This window comes from Chrysochloris asiatica, unplaced genomic scaffold, assembly GCF_000296735.1.
Source record: "Chrysochloris asiatica unplaced genomic scaffold, ChrAsi1.0 scaffold00034, whole genome shotgun sequence".
Classification (NCBI taxonomy): domain Eukaryota; kingdom Metazoa; phylum Chordata; class Mammalia; order Afrosoricida; family Chrysochloridae; genus Chrysochloris; species Chrysochloris asiatica.
Genome location: NW_006408552.1, coordinates 19,679,147 through 19,702,679, shown reverse-complemented (window position 1 = coordinate 19,702,679; position 23,533 = coordinate 19,679,147). Strand labels below are relative to the sequence as shown.

The window sequence follows — 23,533 nt, the reverse complement described above, 5'->3', positions numbered from 1 at the left end:
GCTATTGTCTATTTCTGATATCTTATTGTTGATCACCTGGGCATCTTTTTGCAGGTTTTGAATTGTTTCCAATGCTGCGTCTATCCTATTTGATTGTTTCTGGAGAATTTTTTTTACTTCTTCCTTATTTTCCTAGACCCCTTTTCGGATTATTTGAATTTGTTTCCATATCATTCTTCTGAATACCCTCTCAGGCATATCCAAAACTTGCTCCTCCTCCTCTTTGAAGCCTTTGTCTGTCTCCAGTTCAATTGTGTCAGGTCCTTTCTTCTGTTTTTGGACATGCTTTGATAAAGTTGATTGTTTATTATTGGTTATGGTTATTGTTTTATTATTATTATTATTGTTATTAATGTGGTCAGGATATGGTCTTCCCTTTTCGTCTTTTCTTGCTGTCCTGTGGTTGGCATCTTAAGTTTTCCTCATAAAAATGTATTTCTTCACTTTAAAACAAGAAAGACCAAGGAATACCACACTACTTAAAACTGGAACACTCAGAGTCAATTTTGAACAAGTGGGTCAGACGCTGTGTAATTTCTTAAAGCCACGTGTGAATTGACAATTGTCTCAAAACCTAAAGCTTAATTTTAAAATACGTAGGAGACTGTACAGATATGGGGGTTATGAAGGCTGTCTTCAAGGTTCTGGTAAAGGAAAGGGACCTAAAGTCTATTATCCGCCTGAGGAGCTGAATTCCATCTGCAACCCAAACCACTACCCTGGTTTTATCCTGAATGGGGTAAGGTTAGCCAGAGGCCCTGACCTGACCTGAGCTGTGTGTGGAACTCACTCCCACTTGCTAACTACTGCCTTTCCCAGGCTCCTAGGCCTACTGAGCAAGGTTTACAGCTCTTCAGCCACTCTAATCCTTATTTCGTTTGGCCCACAAAGGAGATTCTTTTTAGAAGCCTTTAGGCAGCACATACATTTCAGTTCCTGAGGACTTCACAGTTTCCTCCAGAGGAGGCCAGGATGTTTCTGACAATTCTGATAAATCTGCTGGGGAAACTTTGCTCTGCAAACCTGCAGCTGAGTCCTCTGACCTCCATACCAAATGCAGGTCTTGCGACTAGACTGGGAAACACTTTATCTGGGGCAGCCCTGGACTGGAGCCCCTTTCTCAAAATGCAGTTCTCCCCCCAGTTACCTTTAGGTCAGGGGTGGAGAAAAGGAGAGAGGATAGAGAGGAAAGAAAGGAGCTGGCAGGATGTGAGACAGCTGGGAGAGCCCAGGAGATGGTGGCGGTCCCCTAGCCTCATCCTCCAGCGAACCAGATGCTGGGGTGCCGGGGAGTCCCAGGCACCTTCCTGTGTTCTGAGGGACCCTGAGTAAGCTGCTCCCCATTTCTGAGCCTCGTTTATCTGCAAATGGGGACAGGCAGGCTGCCTCCTGGATTTCAAGTCGCTGTCACAAACCCTAATTTCTATGTGCAGAAGTGACACCATCTCATGTCCGTGAGCATCAGGGGGTCTGCGGGCTTCTGACACCGCCCACCATTCCCATTGTACAGACCCCAGGCACTCAGGACAAAGCACAACCTCGCAGAGTCTAAAGTTAAAAAAAATGTCCAGTCATGACTCCTGGCTCCCCCTTGTGGGTCAGAGTACAACTGTGCTCCAGAGCGTTTTCAGTGGTTGACTGGTGGACTCCAACTACTGACCTAAGGAGCTCTGGTAACATAGTGGTTATGAATCGGGCTGCTAACCTCAAGGTCGGCAGTTCAAAACTGCCAGCTGTTCCACAAGAGAAAGATGAGGCTTTCTGCTCCCGTAAAGATTTGCAGTCTCGGAAACCCTGTGCAGGGTGACTATGAGTCGGAACCGACTCGACGGTACTTAACTACAACTACCACTACTACTGACCTTGCAGTCAGTAGCCTTACTCACTGCACCACCAGGGCTCCTACCACCTAGATGTAATTATCCTCCATTGTGGTGCTCCCTACATCCAATAAAACGTATGCTTATGAGAGACAGAAGAGAAGACAGATACAGGACAGAAGGCCACGTAAAGATGGAAGCAGAGATGGGATGGATTGGCCACAAGCCAAGAATCACCAAGAGCCACCAGAAGCTGGAATTGGCAAGCAGGGAGTCTTCCCTAGAGCCTCCAGAAAACTCCAGAGTTGTGCTTACAACTCTGCCAACACCCTGATGTCAGACTCCCAGCTTCCAGAGAACGAATGAACTTCTGTTCGTTCATTCATTATAGTAACTTGTGGATGTGGTCATTCATTATAGTAACTCCAGCACATTCATGCTGGGGGATGAGGGGCAGGGAGAACTTCAAACCACATGGTCCACATACCGCTTATACAGCAACCATATCTGTTGCCATCCATGGTATTTTGACCCAAGTAAGAGTCCTGGTGTGATGCTGTAGGATAAGCACTGGACTGCTAACAGCAAGGTTGGTGGATCAAACTTACCAGCTACTCCTCGAAAACTCTACACAGGGACGCTATGAGTCAGAGCCAAATCGACAACACTTAACAACAACAACAAAGAAACAAACAGTCAAGTCCACTCAAAGATGGCGGCTGACCTCACCGGTTTGAATGTGTGTAGCTCTCCAGGATCCTATTGATGATGTCGTGCTCCAAAATCCCACCACAGTCCTCCCTCCTGAAAGTTTCCAGGCCTGACATGGGAGATTGGTCATCGCACTGGCTTTCAGAAGTTGACCACCAGGTCTTACTTCCTAGTCTGTCTCACTCTGGAAGTTTCACTGAAACCTGTTTAGCATCCTAGAAGCACACAAGCCTTTGCTGGTAACTGAGGGTGAGGTACGTTGGTCTGGAATTGAGCCTGGGTCTCCTGCAGGGAAGCTGAGGATTTTACCAAAATCCATCTACATAAACAACAAAGGCCCATATCTTCTTGGGAAAGGGCCGTCATTGACCAAGAACCCCAAAGGTGCCGTGAGAATGCCAGAGCATGCCCTAACACAATGTCCAAAAGAGCTGTCTTCAAAATTCATTACAGCAGATGAGCCACCTCCACATTCTACTTCTGGGCATTTGAGCCTGATGTTCCTAGCCTCCAGCCACATTTCCCACAAGCATTAATTACACCGGGACTATTTCCCGGGATCTGACCATCTCCATTGGAAATCCGACTTGAGGATTCTTTGGCCCCACCCTAAGTGGATGACTCTGAGTGGATTTCAACTAATGAAATGAAAATACCAATTATGGCAAAACCAATTCAGCAAAGATCAGGAATTCTCAACACGGACATTCTGTCTCTGGAATACACTTAGACTCCCAACCCTCTGCTTTACCCATCTGGGTGCTCACGATGAAGACTGCAGGCCAGGGTTGCCTCACTTAGGACCCTGTTCACCCCACATCTGTTCAGGAAAACTCCAAGAAGGTCAAAACTGAGCATTACCAGTTCACTCATTTCTGAAACAAGGTCTTCCACCTACACGTGATCTTGATCCACAGACAAAAGTATGGCAGAAGTTCATGGAGAGTGAAAAAAACGCCTGGCTTTTGTTTGGGTCCTTGCAGAACTACCAGAAACCCATAACCCAGGGTGCCATCAATAAAGCCCAAGGTGGGATTTCACCGGCGCTCCATGGATGGGCAGAGAGGTCACTCTGAAGATCAGTTCTGCAAATCCCAGCGATTCCAGGGCTGGGAACATTCCAACAGAACCCACTATTAAGTAAGCACTTTGTGCTCTCTGGTTGCCATGGCAATTGGCATTCTTTGTCTCTCTCCCTCCCCCACCCCCAGTCTCTGATTAGGGGCAAACATTTACCTTGTGCCAGAAAGACACCCTTTTATATGGTTCCCATTTCAGATTGCTGGGAAAGAGACAAATAATAATCCACTGGAGACACAGTGATACTTTACTCAACATGAGAAATCCCTCCATAAGAGTCCCACTTTTGTGAAAATCCTCACATACAGACCTAAGATGGTCCCTGTGTTGTTACTGTTGTTGTTAAATGCTGCCAAGTCAGTTCTGACTCACAGCCACCCTACCCTGAATAGGGTTTCCAAGGAGTAGCAGGCTGGTGGGTTTGAACAGCCAGCCTTGCAGTCCAGTGTTCATCCTAGAGTGCCACACCAGGATTCTAAGATTGCCTCTATACAAACTAGGAATTCTGATTAGAAACATCAGATGGACCGAACATGGGAGATTCTAGGTCTTAAGTTTTAGACATTTTAAACAATAATAACAATAGAGTTATAAATGTTTGAATTTTTTCTTCAGATCTTTCAGCTTGAGAAATGCTGAGCACATTCTTCCCTTTTGATTTCCTAACTTCAGGTCTTTGCACATTTTATTATAATATTCAACTTTGTCTTCTCGAGTTGACCTTTGAAATGTTCTGTTCAGTTCTTTTACTTATTCATTTATTCCATTTGCTTTAGCATCTCTACTCTGGAGAGCAAGTTTGCTTCTCTTCTGACATCCATTTTGGCCTTTCTTTCTTCCCTGTCTTTTTAATGACCTTTTGCTTTCTTCCTGTAAGGCTTTCTTGATGTCATTCCGCAACACTTCTGGTCTTTAGTCATTATGTCTAAGGCATCAGATCTGTTTCTGAGATGATCTTGAAATAAAGTGGAATAAGTTCAAGGTCATGTTTTGGTTCTCCTGGACTTATTTTGATTTTCTTCAGCTTTATCCTGAACTTGCATGAACGGTCTGTTCCACAGTCAGTCCCTGGCCTTGTTTTGGCTTATATTGAGCTTCTCCATCATCTCATTCCACCGATGTAGTAAATTTGACTCCTGTGTCTTCCATCTGGTGAGGCCCATATGCCTTTATGTTGTTGAAAAACTATATTTGCAATGAGGAAGTCATTGGTATTGCAAAATTCTACCATGCAGTCTCCTGCTTCATTTCTATTACCACAGCCATATATTCCAACTACTGATCCTTCCTCTTTGTTTCCAATTTTCACAAATAATTATCAATGCATCTTGATTACTTGTTTGATCAATTCCAGACTGAAGAAGGTGGTAAAATTCTTCAATTTCATTACCATTGGCTTTACTGCTATTGTTGTTGTTGTTGTTAAGTGCCGTCGAGTCAGTTCCGACCCATAGCGACCCTAAACAGGTTTCTGAGCCTGTAAATCTTTACAGGAGCAGAAAGCCTCATCTTTCTCCCATGGAGCAGCTGGTAGTTTCGAACTGCTGACCTTGTGGTTCGCAGCCCAATTTGTAACAGCTATGCTTTACTAGTTGGTGCATAAATTTGGATCACAGTGGTATTAATTAGTCTTCCTTCTTGTTGTTGTTAAGTGCCATCCAGTGGGTTCCAACTCATCACACCCTGTATAGGGTTTCACACCCTGTATAGAGTGGCTGGTGAGCTTGAACCGTCGACCTTGTAGTTCAAACTGACTTTGCAGCCCAGTGCATTAACTCACAGTGCCATATGGTTATTATCCTATCACAGACCAGATTGTACTTCAAGAAAGACCCTGAAATGTTCTTTTAAACGATGAATACAGTGACATTCCTCTTCAATTTGTCATTCCCAGCACAGTAAGCCATGTAATAGTCCAATTCAAAATGACCAATACCAGCCCAGATCAGCTCACTAATGCCTAGGATATTGATCTTTATGCGTTCCGTTTCATTTTTGACGACTTCCAATTTTCTAGATTCATACATGCATTCCATGTTCTGATTATTAATGCATGTTGGTAGTTGTTTCTTCTTATTTTGAGTTGTACCCCCTCAGCAAATAAAGGTCTTGAAAGCTTTGCTCCATTAATTCACATCATTAAGGTCAACTCTACTTGGAGGAGCCAACTCTTCCCCAGTCACATTTTGAGTGCCTTTCAACCTGAGGGGCTCATCTTTGGGCACTATACCTGACAATGTTCCAATGCTATTCTTAAGATTTTCAGTGCCTAACGATTCAGTAACCTCATATGCATGCGAAAGCTGGACAGTGAATAAGGAAGACCATAGAAGAATTGATGCTTTTGAGTTATGGTGTTGGACGAGAATATTGAAAGTGCCATGAGCTGCCAAAAGAACCAACAGATCTGTGTTGGAAGAAGTGCAACCAGAGTGCTCCATGGAGGCCAAGATGGCTAAACTTCATCTCTCATACGTCATATATATGTCAGGAGGGACCAGTCGCTGGAGAAGGATAACATGTTTGGTAAGGTGGAGGGTCAGAGAAAGAGAGGAAGACCCCTAACGAGATGGATTGGCCAAGTGGCAGCATTGATGGACTCAAGCGTGGCAACAGTAGTGTGGTTGGCCCAGGATTGGGCAGTGTTTCGTTCTGCTGTGCATAATGTCACTATGAGTCGGTACCGATTCAATGGCACCTAACAACAATAACAACAACTATTCAGAAGTGGTCTGCATCTCCTTCTTCCTAGTCTGTCTTAGTCTGAAAGCTCAGCTGAATCCTGTCCACCATAGGTGACCATGCTGGTATTTAAAATATCAGTGACAGCAGCTTCCTGCATCACAACACCACACAAGCCACCACATCAGGACAAACTGACAGATGAGTGGTGGAGACTACAGTGTAAGTTATTTATATTAATATGGAAGCACTTCAATTAGTATTGTATTTATTTAATTATGTTGTTGTTGTTGTTAAGTGCCTTCGAGTCGGAGCCGACCCATAGCGACCCTGTAACAGGGTTTCCGAGGGTGTAAATCCTTACGGGAGTAGAAAGCCTCATCTTTCTCCCGCGGAGCGGCTGGTAGTTTCGAACCACTGACCTTAAGGTTCACAGCCCGATTGGTAACCACTACGCTACCAGAGCTCCAATTATAACTATTATTAAAAACAAGGAGCTCTGGTAGCTTAGTGGTTACAAATCAGGCTGTGAACCTTAAGATCAGCAGTTTGAAACTACCAGCTGTTCTACTGGAGAAAGATGAGGCTTTCTGCTCCTGAAAAGATTTAAAGCCTTGGAAACCCTGTACAGGGTGCTATGAGTCGGAATCGACTCCATGGCACACACCAGCACCATTATTAAAAACAGAAACCAGTACACAAAACTCCTCTTGGAATGTGGAGTCCAATATTGTTGTTGTCACTGAGTCAGGCCCAACTCCCAGCCACCCCAAGCATGACATAACAACATGCTGCCTGGTCCTGGGCCATCTCCCTGAACCATTCAGTGTCCCCTTGTACTATTTGAACATTGCCTCTTAGTCTATGTACAGATTCCTCATGAGCATAATTAAGAATGGGAATACCCATTCTTCGCAATACTGTCCATAGCTTGTCATGATCTGCACAGCCAAAAGCCTTTGCACAGTCAGTAAAGCACACATACATGTTATCGTTGTTAAGTGCCGTTGAGTCAGTTCTGACCCATACCGGCCCTGTATAGGGCTCCCAAGGAGCAACCGGTGAGCTTGAATTTCCAACCCTGTGGTTCAAACCAAGTCCAGAGCATTAATCCACAGCGCCACACCAGGACTCCATATATACAGGTATATATACATATGTGTATATATATATATAGAGAGAGAGAGAGAGACTTGGTGTGGCGCTGTAGGATGAGCACAAGGTCAGTGGTTTAAACCCACCAGCTGCTCCTCAAGAACCTAATACAGGATTGCTATGAGTCAGAACTGACTCAACGACATTTAACAACATATATGTATGTGTGCATGCGCGCGTGCGTGTGTGTGTGTGTGTGTGTGAAGAGAGAGAGGGAAAGTTCATCTAGCTCAAGGAAAGTGCTCACACAGTTGTAGAGGCTGGCAAGTCCCAATTCCATGGGTCAGATATCAGACAGGGAACTTTTTCTGACTCATGAAACTGCAGGGGCTGACGAACCCAAGATTGGCAACAGGTAAGGTGGCAGGCTGATGGGTCATGGGCTGTGGAGACTAATAATCCCAAAATGAGCAGCCCGTTGGTCCAAATCCAAAGAACCAGAGGTCAGATGTTGACAAGCCAACTGCAGATCCAGATGCAGCAAACAGCCAGAGAACGTTGCCAGAACTTCCGTGTATATTGGATTCTGGTCACATCTCCCAGGAAATTTTCTTTCAATTGGTTGGCTGCTCATAGGAGCTCTCTCATGGAAGTGATTACATTCTATCAGATCTCTTCATGGGGGATGATTGCATCATAGCATAACTGTCAAGCCACTGAGAACCATGACCCAGCCAAATTGACACACAACCTTAACCACCACACCACCTTTCAGCAATTATACTGCTGCGGACATTGGGGTAAGAGCCTCACTTTCTTAGACAAACAGGGTTTTATTTCTCTGGCTGACGAGGAGTTCATGTTGGCAGGATGCAGGTGGATCAAACAAAGAAAGAGGCTCTACCTCAGGAAACCCTGATGGACTTGCTCTCAGTGAGCTGACCTCTCGCTCTGGACTGACCTCCCATGCTGGGCTGACCTCGAGCACCAAGATGACTTCCTGGACCATCATTTCTGGATGATACCTTCTTCCCTCCCTCTCATTCTCAGAAGTCCCTTCCCCACCGTGTTTTCATGCAGCTTCATCCTTGAAACTCCAGGATGAGAAACGTCATGAATCAAAACAAAGACAACTTCAGAGCCACAGTGTAGGAACAGGCTTCCAGGAGGATCAGGGTCACCATTTACCCAGAGCAGGGCCCAGCACATAGTAGTGTGTTGTGCCGTTAACCACAAGGTCAGCAGTTTGAATCCACCAGTCGCTCCTTGGGAGAAAGATGAGGCTTCTTCTCATGTAAAAATTTACAGCTTCGGAAACCTTGTGAATTTGAACCGACCGACTCAACAGCACACAACAACAACATGAATGAGTGAATGAACAAATGAATGAATGAATAAGGCTTTTTTGGAGAACAAATGACACTATAGGTTGATATACCGTCTCATTTATCTACTATCTCGCTATCTGACTTTTCACATTTACAGCACTAGCAAAAAGTCTACCATCTGACTATTGTACACATTAACAATGTACATAAGACCGTGTCAAATGCTGACGTGCAAGTGGGAGCAATGTTGGCTGTGATGGTTAGGGTTACGTGTCAACTTGGCTGTGTTATGATTTTCAGTCACTAGAGAAGGATATTATATTTGATAAAGTGGAGGGTTGGAGAAAAGGAGAAAGACCCCAACGAGATGGTTTGGCACAGTGGCAGCAGCAATGGGCTCCGACGTAGCAACGATTGTGAGGTTGGCCTAGGACCAGGCAGTGTTTCATTCTGTTGTACATAGTGTCACTATGAGTCAGTACCAATTCAATGGCACCTAACAACAACAACAACGATTCTATTTCCTACAACATATTCTAAGGAAATAATGAGAAAGTCCACACCGAGCAGTGCTGCAGCATTTGAATAAATAACAAAAAATCCAAACTGCTGAAATCCATTTTGGAACACTATGATATAAGACAGTCTGTACCATAATTTAAAGTACAGTCTAATACCACTGAGTGACATGAAGAAATGATTGTATAAAGTTAGGTTTAAAAAAGAAAAGAGTTCTAAATTATTTATACATATAAAAATACACAAACATATCTGTACACACATAAATGTACATACATATTCATACAATTATATATAGTGGTTGTTGTTAGGTGCCATCGAATCAGTACCGACTCATAGCAACCCTATGCACAGCAGAACAAAACACTGACCAATCCTGGGCCGACCTCACTATTGTTGCCAAGCTTGAGTCCATTGATGCTGCCACTTGGCCAATCCATCTCACTGGGGGTCTTCCTCTTTTTTTCTCACCCTCCACCTTACCAAACATGATATCCTTCTCCAGTGACTGGTCCCTCCTGACAATATGTCCGAAGTCTGAGAGATGAAATTTGGCCATCCTGGCCTCCAAGGAGCACTCTGGCTGTACTTCTTCCAACACAGATCTGTTGGTTCTTTTGGCGACCCATGTGACACTTTTAATATTCTCCTCCAACACCATAATTCAAAAGCATCAATTCTTCTACGGTTTTCCTTATTCACTGTCAAGCCAAATTATTCACAGTTTATACCCAAGAAATGCAACAAGCCCTCTAGGGTAGAAAACTAGGGCAAAAGTAACCTCTCAGAACTTAGAAGGAGAAATCGCTCAAGCTGAGCTGCTTTTAAAAAAAAAAAAAAAAAAACAAGGTAAAAGGCCACATAAAAGAGCTCATTTCACCACAGAATCCTAATCAAAAGAAAGCTGACATGATTATATTAGGATCAAACAAAGTCAGTTGCAGAACAGAAAAATTACCAGGGATAAAGAAGGAAATGGAATAATAGTACAGGATCTAGTCACCAAGGAAACCTAACAACCCTGAATGTATATGCAACTAATTACAAAGCTCTAAAATACACAAAGTGAAAGTTCCCAGAAATCAGAGGAAGAAGGTACAATTTAATTGGGGATTTCAACACTCCCCTCTTAGTAATAGATAAAACAGGATATACAAAAATCAGCAAAACACAAAAATGACTATTGCATTAACAATACTATCAAGGAACTAGATCTAATTGACATTTTTAAACTCTCTACTTGACAAGAGAAGAATGCACATTCTTTTCACATACACTTGGAACATTTACCAAAAAATGTCATATTATTAGCCATCATGCACACCTTATCAAATTTGTTTAGCTGAAATAAAATGTTCTCTAACTAAATGGGATTAAACTACCTTTAAATTTCTGAATACAAAATAATACATACTTAATATAGAAATGGCGCTGTGGGTTAATGCGCCAGATTGCAAAGCCATTTGAACTGCAAGGTCGGCGGTTCAAGCTCACCAGTCACTCCTCGGAAACCCTATACAGGGCTGCTATGGGTTGAAACTGATTCAACGGCGCTTAACAACAACAACAATATAGAATATGAAAATACAGACAAAATCACGCTTTCCAGATGCTAAAATCCAGAGACAACTCTGATAACATGTGTCAGCTATGGGGAGTTTATTTTTTAAGCTATGTTTAAAATTTTGAAATTATACACAAATTGTATATCCTGCTTCTTCCAGGTAATGTATAACACACACACACTTGCTGTTACTATTAGCTATGCTGCCGTCAAATCTCTTTCAAATCACAGCAACCCCGCTGGTGTGGAGTAGAAGTGCTCCACGGTGCCTATTCAGGAGTCTGTCTTCCAACGCTTCTCTAGGTGGATTTGAATCTCCATTCTTCTGGCTAATACTTTAGCACCAACACAGGACCTAACATAGAGCACAACCAGTCCTACATATCAGGGCCATTTTCCCTCACTTTTTGAAAATTTCTGAAAACATAATTTAATGGCATTGTGATATTCCATTGCATGGACATAATAAAATTTGCTGAATCATTTTTTTAATTAATTAATTAATGGGATTAAATTAGATTTTTTTTTTTTTTTAAATCCGGAAATTTCCAAAATATTTGAAAAATTAAACAACACCTCTAGATAACTAATGACTCAAAAAAAGAAGTTTCAGGACAATTGGGAAATAATTCAAACTGAATAAAGATAAAGCATAAGAAAAGTACATTAAAAGAGAAGAAGAAGATCAGACTTACCAGTCAGAATGAAAATTAAGGAACCAGAGACTATACCCTCAACCACTCTTCAGGTCTGGAAAGGAACTCACCCTTAGGGCTCAATTTTCAGGCAAGCAGTAGAGAGGTTTACAGGGGAGACAACACTAGTAAGGTATGCTCACCATTCAAGAACAAAAGGGCCACATCTACTTAAGGACAAAGTTGAGACGGGATGGGAAGGAGGGCAGAATGGAAATAGGAACCAGACTCGGGGAGCAGGATAACCTTTGTTGCAGGGAGGAAATGCAAAGGGTGTGATTTGTTGAATGTAAAACTGATGATCTTGTCTGTAAATCTTCACTGAAATTCACAATAAAAAGTTTTTAAAAACGTATGCTGCATATTAAAATTTGTGGGGTGAAAGACTTACTGGCAGAAAGTCCCAGAGATATGACTCTGAGCTACTTTTCAACCCCTGAGTTAAAGCTACCCGCTGAAGTAGCATTCAAACTAAGTAACAGTTAAGCCCAAAGAATAAAGATTGTCACCCTTGAATACGGTGCTACTTTAATGTATATAAAACTAAAACCCACTGCCCTCAAGTCGATTCCTACTCATAGCATCCCTGTATAGGGCTTCTAAGGTGTAAATCTTTGCAGGAACAGAAACCTCATCTTTCTACTGAAGAGCAGTTGGTGGATTTGAACTGCCATCCTTAAGGCTAGCAGACCTGTGCTTATCATACAGGACCTCAGGGCTCCTTTATAGATAGAAAGGAAGAAGTCCAAACTACACTAAAGGCATTGGCTAAAAACAAGGCTCCAGGAATTGACTGAATACAAATTGAGCTGTTTCAGCAAATGGATAAAACACTGCAGGAGCTCATTCATCTATTCCAAGAAATTTGGAAGCAAACATCCATATTTGTGCCCATTGCAAAGAAAGGTAACCCAACAGAATGTAGAAAGCACCAAACAATGTCGTTATGCATGTGAAATTCTGCTGAAGATAATACAAAACCAGATGCAGCAGTAGTATAGCAACAGGGAACTTCCAGAAATTCAAGCCAGATTCAAAAGATGTGGAATCAGGGATGGTATCATTGCTGATGTCAAATGGATCTTGGCTGAGAGCAGATAACACCAGAGAAACGCTTACTTGTGTTTTATTGACTATGCAAAGGCATTTGACTGTGTGGATCATAACAAATTATGGATAACACTGATAATAATGGGGATTCCAGTACATTTCATTATGTTCATGAGGCACCTGCACATAGACCAAGAGGCAGACGTTACAACACAACAAGGGGGCACTGAGTTGTTTAAAATCAGGAAAAGTGTTTATCAGGACTGTATCCTTCCACCATAATTACATTCTGTATGCTGGCAAGTAAGGAGCTCTGGCAGCGTAGTGGTTACAAATCGAACTGCGAACCTCAAGGTCAGCAGTTCGAAACTACCAGCTGTTCCATGGGAGAAAGATGAGGCTTTCTGCTCCCGTAAAGATTTACAACCTCGGAAACCCTGTACAGGGGCACTATGAGTCGGAATAGACTCCACGGCATATAACAAAAACAACATTCACAGATACAAAGGGCCCAGGTAGTATAGTGGATTATGATGTGGGCTGCTAGCCACAAGGTCAACAGTTCGAATCTACCAGCCACTCCACTGGAGAAAGATGAGGTTTTCTATTCTGTAAAGATTTATAGCCTCAGAAACCACTATGTATTGGAACCAAGTTGACAGTAAACCACCACCACCATTCACAGATGTGGTTGTCCATGTAGAAAGTCCAGGAGACCTATGAAAAAGCTTAATTAATAAGTGCAGGATAACAAATCACTACTTCAAAATCATTACATTTTTATATACTAGCACGGTAATCAAGGCAATGTGGTATTATTGAAAGGAAATTGATGAATGGATGGGTAGGTAGACAGATGAAGGGATAGTAATTTAGATGGATGGATGGATAGATAGAGGAGATAGACAGATGAATGGATCGTGATATCGATGAAAGGATGGCTAGAGAGATAGATATAGATCAATGAAACAGAATAGGCCAACTATAGAGCAGAAAAATCCAGAACATTTTTTCCAGTTGCTGTCGAATCAACTGGACAGTAACTGGTCACCAATTCACGGTGATTCCATATGTATCAGAGTAGGACTGTGCTCCACAGGGTTTTCAGTGGCTGGCTTTTCATAAATTGATTCTACTCATGGTGCCCCTGTGTGTAGCAGAGTAGAACTGTGCTCCACAGGGTTTCCAGTCGTTGATTTTTTGGAAGTCAATCACCAGGCCTTTCTTCTGAAGCATGTCTGGGTGGATGAGTCAAACTGCCAGACTTTCAGTCCGGAGTCAAACACGTCACCTTCTGCGCCACTTTAAGACTCCAAGTCCAGAAACAGACCCACATCAGTAGAGCTAACTAGTTTATGATAAAGGGGCAATGGCGACTATGTAGAGGATTCTGAGGTATAAAAACAAAACACCATCTACACAAAAATCGAAAAATTGGACTTTATCAAAATTATAAACATTTACTCTATGAAAAACAGTAAGTAGAAAAAGACAAGCTACAGCCTGGACTAAAATATTTGCAAACCACATTACGTAACAAAACCCTTATAGCCAGAATACATCATTTTCAGACTCAACAGGAAGAAAACAAATTACCAAATAAGAAAAATGGGCAAAAAAAGACAAGAACAGACACTTCGCCAAAGAAGAAATGTGGGTGGCAAATAAACCTCCACACCGTTCTTCATAGCTGTTGTTGTTAGGTGCCATGCAGCTGGTTCCAACTCATAGTGACCCTGTGCACAACCGAACGAAACACTGCCCGGTCCTGCACCATCCTCACCATTATGTTTGAGCCCACTGCTGCGGCCACTGTGTAAATCCATCCCACTGGGGTCTTCCTTAGGGAAATGCAAAACAAAACTGCACAGAGGTACCACTGTATACCAATCAGAATGGCTCAAGTTTATAAAAACGGACATGTTTGTAAGTGCTGGTAAGATTGGGGAGGAACAAGATGCACCATTGGTTTCAGCGCTCTGGAAACCAGTCTGGCCTCACAGCACAGTGACCACAGTAATCGACAGTCCAGTTTCATCCCACAGCTCTCGACCCTCGAGTTGATTCTGACTCCTAGAGATTGTATAGGGCAGAATAGAACCAGCCCATAGCGTTTCCAAGGCCCTCATCATTACAGAGGCAGATTGTCTCATCTTTCTCCCACGGAGCACCTGGTGGGTTCACCTCTGGGTCAGCAGTTGAGCACTTAGCCAATGCACCACCAGGGCTCCACACTGACCCAGCCACCCAGAAAACCCACATCCACACAAAAACCTATAGGGTGAAAATTTACAGCAGATTATTTTGTAATTGCTAAAAACTGGAAACAAGCCAAATGTCCCTGAAATGACGTATCTGGACACTCAGCAATGAAAATGTAGGAACTTGATGCACACAAAAATTCCGAAGAATCATCTTAATTGAACACAGCCAGACTCAGGAGACAAACAACTATAAGATAAACACTGGACTGTTAATCACAGGGTTGGTGGCTCAAACCCTATTGTTCTTGTTGTTAGGTGCCATCGAGTCAGTACTGACTCATAGCGACCTTATGCACAGCAGAACAAAACACTGCCCAATTCTGGGTCAACCTCACTATTGTACAAGGCCACTAAAAGTCAGAACTGACTCTACATCACTTAACAACAACATGGGACAGTCTAGCAAATGCGAGAGACTATAGTACTGGAAAATACATTAGTGGTTGCAAGGGGTTAAAGGTAGGGGGAGGATTTGACCAGAAAACACATGGGGCAGCTTGGGGAGGTTGGGGGGAGAATCAGTTGAAGAGAAAGGAGGCCTGGTTCTGGTTCAAACCCACCAGCAGCTCCAAGGCAGAAAGACAAAGCTACTGTCAGAAATAATTAGAGTCTAGGAAACCCTATGGAGCAGTTCTACTTTGTCCTATGGGGTCACTATGAATCAGAAAGAACTCTGTGATAGTGGGTTTGGTTTGGGGGTTTAGTGGAAGAGGGGGGTCAGAACTATTCTGCATATTACACTGATTGTGGTAATAATTACACAACTCTAAGCATTGGTCGAAACCGACTCGACGGCACTTAACAACAACAACAAAGCATTGGTCAAAATCTTTAAGAGCTACCAAAATGAGTGAATTTTACTGTGTTTAAATTAAGATATAAAATTTAAAGGGGGAGGGGGTGGTTTTACATATGCTGACATGAAGCGAGCTATGCCTCCCAGATGGTTTCCAATTTAGTCAGGAGAAAAAACAAGATGCGCAGACCAGTGCAAACAGTGTGTAATCCGTTTAAAAAGAGGACACATGTCCAGATTTTATATGCATAAAATTCTTCCAAAATTCATCCAAGGAAAACGCCACAGGGTTGCCTCTAAAGAGGACAGCAGGTGGTGTAAAAGCGAGGTTTAATTTTCATGCTATGCCCCTAAATAGATTTTTTTTTTTTTTTGGTTTGGAGGGACACAGTGGTTAAGCACATGGCTGCTAACCAAAAGGTTGGTGGTTCGAACCCACCAGTCACTCCTCAGGAAAAAAATGAAACTGCAAATCTTCTATAAAGATTTGTTGTTGTTTTATTGTTGTTAAGTGCTGTCAAGTCAATTCTAACTCATAACGGCAATGTATAGGGTTTCCAAGGAGCGCTGGTGAGTTTGAACTGCCAATTTTGTAGTTTAAACCGACCTTTCAGTCCAGTGCATTATCCTCCAATGCCATACCAGGACTCTTATAAAGATTTACAACCTTGGAAACCCTATGGGGCAGTTCTACTGCCCTATAAGGTTGATGTGTGTCACAATCGACTCAAAGGCTCTGGGTTTGGGGTTTGGCCCTAATACAACTTGAATGTTTGGTACTATATGTAATCCTGGTGTGGCGCTGTAGGATAAGCAGTGAACGGCAAGGTCAGTTTGAACTGCAAGGTTGGCAGTTCAAACTCACCAACAGCTCCTTGGAAACCCTATACATTGTCGTTATGAGTTAGAATTGACTTGACAGTACTTAACAACAACAACAACATGCATATATCACTTTTTCAGTTAAAAATGAAAAAACAGTGCTTTATTTGTTTGCTTTTCTGTTACAAACAAACAAGCAACCCAGCTCCTCCCTCACCAAGCCCACAGGCTACTGGACCTGCTCCACACTGAGGCCGCTGACCTCAGGCTCCCGGGGAGTCCTCCCACTGGCCACCTTTAAGGCAGACTCTGACCTCAACGCGGGGGCACTATCTACTCTGAGCTTTTAATCGCCAACTGTGGTTTCACCACTGCTTTATCTGAAACTCCAGGCTCTTCCTGAGGCTCTCCACTCACACCCTAAGTGTTCCTTCCCTTTCCTCCCGGCCCTACCACCTTCCATCCAAGTCTGCTACTCCTCCAAAGCTTCTTTCTGCTGCTGGCATCACCCAGGACTCACCAGGGGGCTCACGATCACCCAGAGGTACTCTTTAAACCTTGAACTGAAACTAGTTCCCAAGGCCTGCCTGTGAATAGTGGGCTCCTTTTTAAAATCATCTATATGAAACCAAATGGTCAACAATTTGTTTAAAACAAAAGATGAGAATTTAATGAGGGAGGCAGGGAAACTAGATTAAGGAAAATGGAACAACCAAAATGGAAATGATGAGAACGTCCACACATTTTGAAGAATTTAACCAATGTTTCTGAACAATTTGTGTAGAAATACTGTGTAAACTTCACCAAAAACACAAATATTATTTTTTTGCAAGTTAACATGACTAAAATTGTTCCCTTTTTAACCTTCTCTTCTTACTATTTGGGATGGTCTAATCTAAAATTTGGAGTACTGGTGTGGCAATGTAGGATAAACACTGGATTACTAACCACAAGGCTGGCGGTTCAGACCCACCAGTTGCTCCTCGGAAACCCTATACAAAGTTGCTATGAATGGAACCAACTCAACGACACTTAACAACACCAGTCTAGAATTTATGAAAGGATTTCTTTGTTGTTGTTAATTGCTGTCAAGTTCGTTCCAACTCAAAGTGACACCGTATAGGGTTTCCGAGGAACAGCTGATGGGGTTGAACTGCTGCCCTTACAGTTAGCAGGATTTCTTAGTAAAGATGTATATACATTTGTTTAATGATTTATAATCTGAATGCTCCAAAAGGAATATTAAATACAATTTTTGTGGTTCCAGAGATACTCTTTAAAGATGCTATTTATTCTAGAATTGTTTTATTTAGATTAAAAATGCAAAATTAAAGAACCCACACCTACAAAAAAGTTTGTCAATCCAATTCAGTATATACCTTTGTCTATTAACATAATGGTTTCTGTAGTTCCTGTCACTAGGGAATTCATGGTAAACCTTACAACACAGTGACCACACTAATCTAACAGCCGAGTTTCACTCAGGAACAGCCTGACTGGTTATCAAAATGGCCCAGTATTTGCTTCCACAAATGTCTCTCGGAAGAGCTGGTCTGGAGTCTACCTATTTCATAGCTATTTGTGTGTCCATTTCAAAGTGAAATGCAAAGTCCTTCTCTTCCATGTAATTTGTTAGTTTATTTACGGCCAAAGGATGAGTATGACTCATCATTTCATTTGACCAGTGGACAAGAGGAATACAAACAAGGAATGCCAAGCCACCAGGAAGATAAGTAAGGGCCACCTTCAATGGCATCTGTTCTGGTTTGAGGTGTCACACAGCCCTCAAATCAGAACAGAAAACCACCATCATAGGAGCCAATACTGGCAAGGACCTGGGAAAGCAGTGATAGTCACCCACGTTACCTGATGCCATCGAGTTGATTCCAGACTTATAGAGACCACGTTGGACAGAGTAGAACTGCCTGCCTCATCTTTGTCCCATGGAGCAGCTGGTGGATTCGAACTACCAACCTTTTGTTTAGCAACTGAGAGCTTAATCATTAGGTATCTTTCTTGCTGTTGTTGTTGTTAAGTCTCATCGCATCAGTTCCAATACCTAGCGACCATGTTGGTGAGAGCGGAACTGCCTCATAGGGTTTCCAAGACTCATCCTTACAGAGTAGACTGCCTCATCTTTATCCCACGGAGCAGCTGGTGGGTTCCAACCACCAACCTTTTAGTTAGCAACTGAGAGCTTAATCACTGCACCACCAGGGCTCCATAGTCATCCACATTAAGGGAACTCTACTTTCATTCAACCCTTTGAGGGGAACAAACTAGTAATATGGTACAAGAGCCATAGAGACATTCAGACGCTCCAAACCCCAGCCTCCTGAGCCATCTGCATGTGGATCTTCTGCTGTAAAAGCAGGAAAACAACATGGGGCGGGCAACATTTCATCCTGTTACATAAAGTCGCCATGGTCACAGCCAACTGCATAGCAATTAATAAGAACAATGATCATAAACGTCTTTTCTGAAGGAAAACCAAGAATTCCAAATATGCCTAATATACCGAATGAGAAGTTAAACATTACAACACATCGTTCATGGCCATAAGATGCCATAGCAGTCCTGGTGTGGCACTGTAGGATAAGCCCTGGACTGCAAGTCACAAGGCTGGCAGTTCAAACCCACCAGCTGATCCTTGGAAACCCTATACACGGTCACTATGAGTCAGAATCAACTCGGTGGCACTTAACAGCAATAGCAAGATGCCATAAAAATGTTACTAAGAAGAAATATCAAAAAGAAAACATATATTCTACAAATACTCACACATACACACGCGCGCGTGTGTGTGTGTGTGTATTACAAAATGAGAAAAATGCTCAGAAAAAAATGAAGGATTATTCCAATGGAGGTGAAGGGTAATAGATATATTTTTGTGGAGTGATCTTTTTCCATAGCAAAGTTCAATATTGGCAGAATTGGTGATATTGCAATTACATTGTCTTTGAATAGACCAGGTTTTGATAAAATTGCCAGTGGGTAAGATATGTTTTCCCCCTATGAGTCTCCACCATAGAGTAACCCTGTGACCCTCTTCAATCACCCAAAGTGAAGAACTCACTTACCAGGGCCTGTCTGCTAGGTACTGAGAGCTGGGACATTCCTGCCACTGGACAGTATCCTCCTGGGAGCTTTATCAAGGCTTCCCAACATCCTGCTGTGACCAGCCTAAGGAAAGTCCTCCCTCTGAGGGTGGCCCCTCCATGACTGTTCCCATGAGAACAGGCCGCCTTAACCACTGTTCCACTCTGCTGGGTAATGCCCCCTCCCCACCAGGTTCAAGATAGCCCATGCTCCTGTGCTCTCGGCAGCACAGAGTCTCCTGGTTCTACAAACCTTTTATGGCTTTAAGCAGTCAAGAGAATGTAGCAGTAAATGAGGCTCTAAAGGGATTCCAACCTGTCTTAGAGACTTTATCGAACTCAGAATCATTTGAGAAGCCTTTGGAAGCTGAGGGGCATCCTTCCCAGAAAACAATGCACCCACATGCAAAAGCATACAAACTGTTCACTGCAGTATTCGTCACAGCAGCCAAGAGGTGGACACAACCCAAGAATTCCATCAACAAGTGATAGGCAAGCAAAGTGTCCTCCAGCCATACAATGGAGCATGTTATGAACTGAACTGTATCCCCACAGAATATGTGGTGTAAATCCTAACCCCGAAACCTCTGTTTATAATTCCATTTAGGATTGGGTTTCCTTTGTCAATGAGGCAGTATTAGTGTAGGGCATGGGATAATGCACTGGACCACAAGGTCGGTTTGAACCGCAAGGTAGGCAGTTCAAATTCACCAGCTGCTCCACCGAAACCGTACATAGGGTTGCTATGAATCAGAACTGACTCAACAGCACTTAACAACAACAATAATATCTTCAGTCCATCTCTTTTGAGATCTAAAAGAACAGACTAAGCAAGCAAGCACAGATGGAGGAGAATAGTCATGTCAAACAATCACCAAGGATCCAATGTTCAAAAGGGACAAGGACCTTCCCCCTGGAGCAGAAAGAGGGCCTTCCCTCAGAGCTGGTACCATGAATTCAAACTTCTAATCTCCTAAACTGTTGAGTAAGGCAGCACTTGATAACTAAGGCAGACCATTACTCAGCCACAAAGAGTAATGAAATATTTACAAATGCCATGACGTGGATGAACCCTGAAGTCATGATGCTGAGTGACAGAAGCCAGACACAAAACGGTGACTATTGTATAATCCCACCTTTGACTCTTGGCAACCCTACAGGATGGAGTAGAACTGCTCCACAGGGTTTCCAAGACCTGTATTGAAACACATGAACATGCAATGCATGAGGAGACAAACAGGTGGAAAGGACTACAGGTGATTTCTATTTCTTCATTCTCCTCCTGAATTTCTAACATTCTCTTTACTGGGCAGGCATTACCTTAAAATGTTGTGGGTTTTTTAGTGGATTTTTTTAAGGGAAAAAATGAATTCAGTCCTTGGGATTAGTGCTATGGGACTAAGAGGGGAAACACTGACACGGAGTCTATCTGACTGTGCTACGTTAATGTATATAAAACTAAAACCCACTGCCCTCAAGTCGATTCCTACTCATAGCATCCCTGTATAGGGCTTCTAAGGTGTAAATCTTTGCAGGAACAGAAACCTCATCTTTCTACTGAAGAGCAGTTGGTGGATTTGAACTGCCATCCTTAAGGCTAGCAGACCTGTGCTTATCATACAGGACCTTCAGGGCTCCTTTATAGATAGAAAGGAAGAAGTCCAAACTACACTAAAGGCATTGGCTAAAAACAAGGCTCCAGGAATTGACCGAATACAAATTGAGCTGTTTCAGCAAATGGATAAAACACTGCAGGAGCTCATTCATCTATTCCAAGAAATTTGGAAGCAAACATCCATATTTTGTGCCCATTGCAAAGAAAGGTAACCCAACAGAATGTAGAAAGCACCAAACAATGTCGTTATGCATGTGAAATTCTGCTGAAGATAATACAAAACCAGATGCAGCAGTAGTATAGCAACAGGGAACTTCCAGAAATTCAAGCCAGATTCAAAAGATGTGGAATCAGGGATGGTATCATTGCTGATGTCAAATGGATCTTGGCTGAGAGCAGATAACACCAGAGAAACGCTTACTTGTGTTTTATTGACTATGCAAAGGCATTTGACTGTGTGGATCATAACAAATTATGGATAACATTGATAATAATGGGGATTCCAGAACATTTCATTATGTTCATGAGGCACCTGCGCATAGACCAAGAGGCAGACGTTACAACACAACAAGGGGGCACTGAGTTGTTTAAAATCAGGAAAAGTGTTTATCAGGACTGTATCCTTCCACCATAATTACATTCTGTATGCTGGCAAATAAGGAGCTCTGGCAGCGTAGTGGTTTCAAATCAAACTGCGAACCTCAAGGTCAGCAGTTCGAAACTACCAGCTGTTCCATGGGAGAAAGATGAGGCTTTCTGCTCCCATAAAGATCTACAGCCTCAGAAACCCTGTACAGGGGCACTATGAGTCGGAACCGACTCCACGGCATATAACAAAAACAACATTCACAGATACAAAGGGCCCAGGTAGTCTAGCAGGCCCTAGAGATCAGAGCAGAACTGTGTCATAGGGTTTCCAAGACTGTCATCTTTGCAGAAGCTGACTGCCACATCTTTCTCCCACCGAGTGGCTAGTGGGTTCAAACAGCAGACCTCTGAGTGCTTCCACCACTGCACTACCAGGGATCCATGACTGTGGAATATAAACACCACTGGAGAGCTTGGATCAGACCTCCGGATGAATTGACTCGCTAGATTCCCATTCCATCTCCACGAGAGTCTGGGACAAGGCACAGGTCAATTGTGATCAAAGTTAGAAGCAAGAATGAGGGTCCAGAGAGGGTCATGAGCAGGGTGAATGTCTCAACATCTGTTTCCCAGCCACAAGAAGAACCCAGAATCAGGACAAGAAATGGGATAAGAGATCTTATTCACAGAGAAAGACATTGTGTGCGTGTGTGTGTGAGTCAGGCCTTCTCTTCTCTCAGAAGAGAAGGGATAGAACAGGCATACCCTGCTCCGTACACTCATACACACACACACAATTTTTTTTCCCCTGAAGGGCGTTTTCTGTTCCTAGCGTCTGCAAAGTTTCCGATGTAGATTAATATGAACTCCAAACTCCAACCTTAGCAATCAGAGCTATTTTTCTTCATGGCACCTGTAAGCAGACCTGGTCTTTAGTTCCATTCCCTGGTTGAGCCAACTAGGCCTAAAACTCTATGACACCGCCAGTGGAACATCTGAAGATGACTGGGAACAGGAAAGGGACTCCAGATGGACCTCATGAGACCAAACAAGGCAAGGTCAGCCCCGAAGTGACCTCTCTCCATACTCCTGGAGAGTTCCACACGGACTACACTTTTGGGGGCATTTAACATTCATGAATGGAATGATAGATGAAAAAAGGGTTTGCCCAACCCCTCTACCCAAACCAGGTGGCTAAAGCTACTGACCTTCTCCAACTTTTCAAAGTGTTCCCGCAGGAATTTCATGGGACGGTCCGGCTTGGCGATACAGAGGTGCACGATGCATCCTTTGAGCACCTGCTGGATGCTATGTTTCTGCACATATAACTCACATCCTTTGAGACTCTCATCCTCCTCTGAGAGCCAAGGAGACGGACAAGCCATGGCCAGAACCTCTTCTTCCTTCCTGTTTAAGAAAATGACAGGAAAGGAAAACATAGATGAAACAAGAGAAGGAGCTGGCCTGGGGGAACCTTAGGCAACAATCAATCCCCATGTTTTTTCAACATGAGGGGGCTTCAAAAAGCTTGTGGGAAGTGGAATGAAACAGTCACGGAATTTTTCCATGAACATTTTAGAGCCCCCTCGTATTTTAAAGGTTATCCGTTCGTAGTACTGACAAATGAATGTGCAACAGGGAAGAAAATAACTCTGCTTTGTACCTGTCAAAAACCTTCCCTTTCTCACAGCTAGATGAGTCTCTAAAGCAGATCATAAAGCCATAAAACAAACCAGTTACCCACACTCAGTTCCAACTCATGGCAATTCCACGTGTGCCAGAGTAGAAGTGTGCACCATATAATTT

At 43.0% G+C, this 23,533-nt stretch overlaps 1 protein-coding gene across 1 annotated transcript in view; it reads right to left on the bottom strand.

The window, feature by feature from the left end:
- The window catches only part of PRKAR1B (protein kinase, cAMP-dependent, regulatory, type I, beta), a 167,785-nt gene extending 144,673 nt beyond the window's left edge, over nucleotides 1-23,112 (bottom strand). The window contains exon 1 of the mRNA XM_006859802.1: nucleotides 22,936-23,112. Coding sequence (XP_006859864.1) covers nucleotides 22,936-23,112 — 177 coding nt within the window. The remainder of the gene's footprint in view (nucleotides 1-22,935) is intronic.
- Between the last annotated feature and the right edge of the window lie 421 nt (nucleotides 23,113-23,533).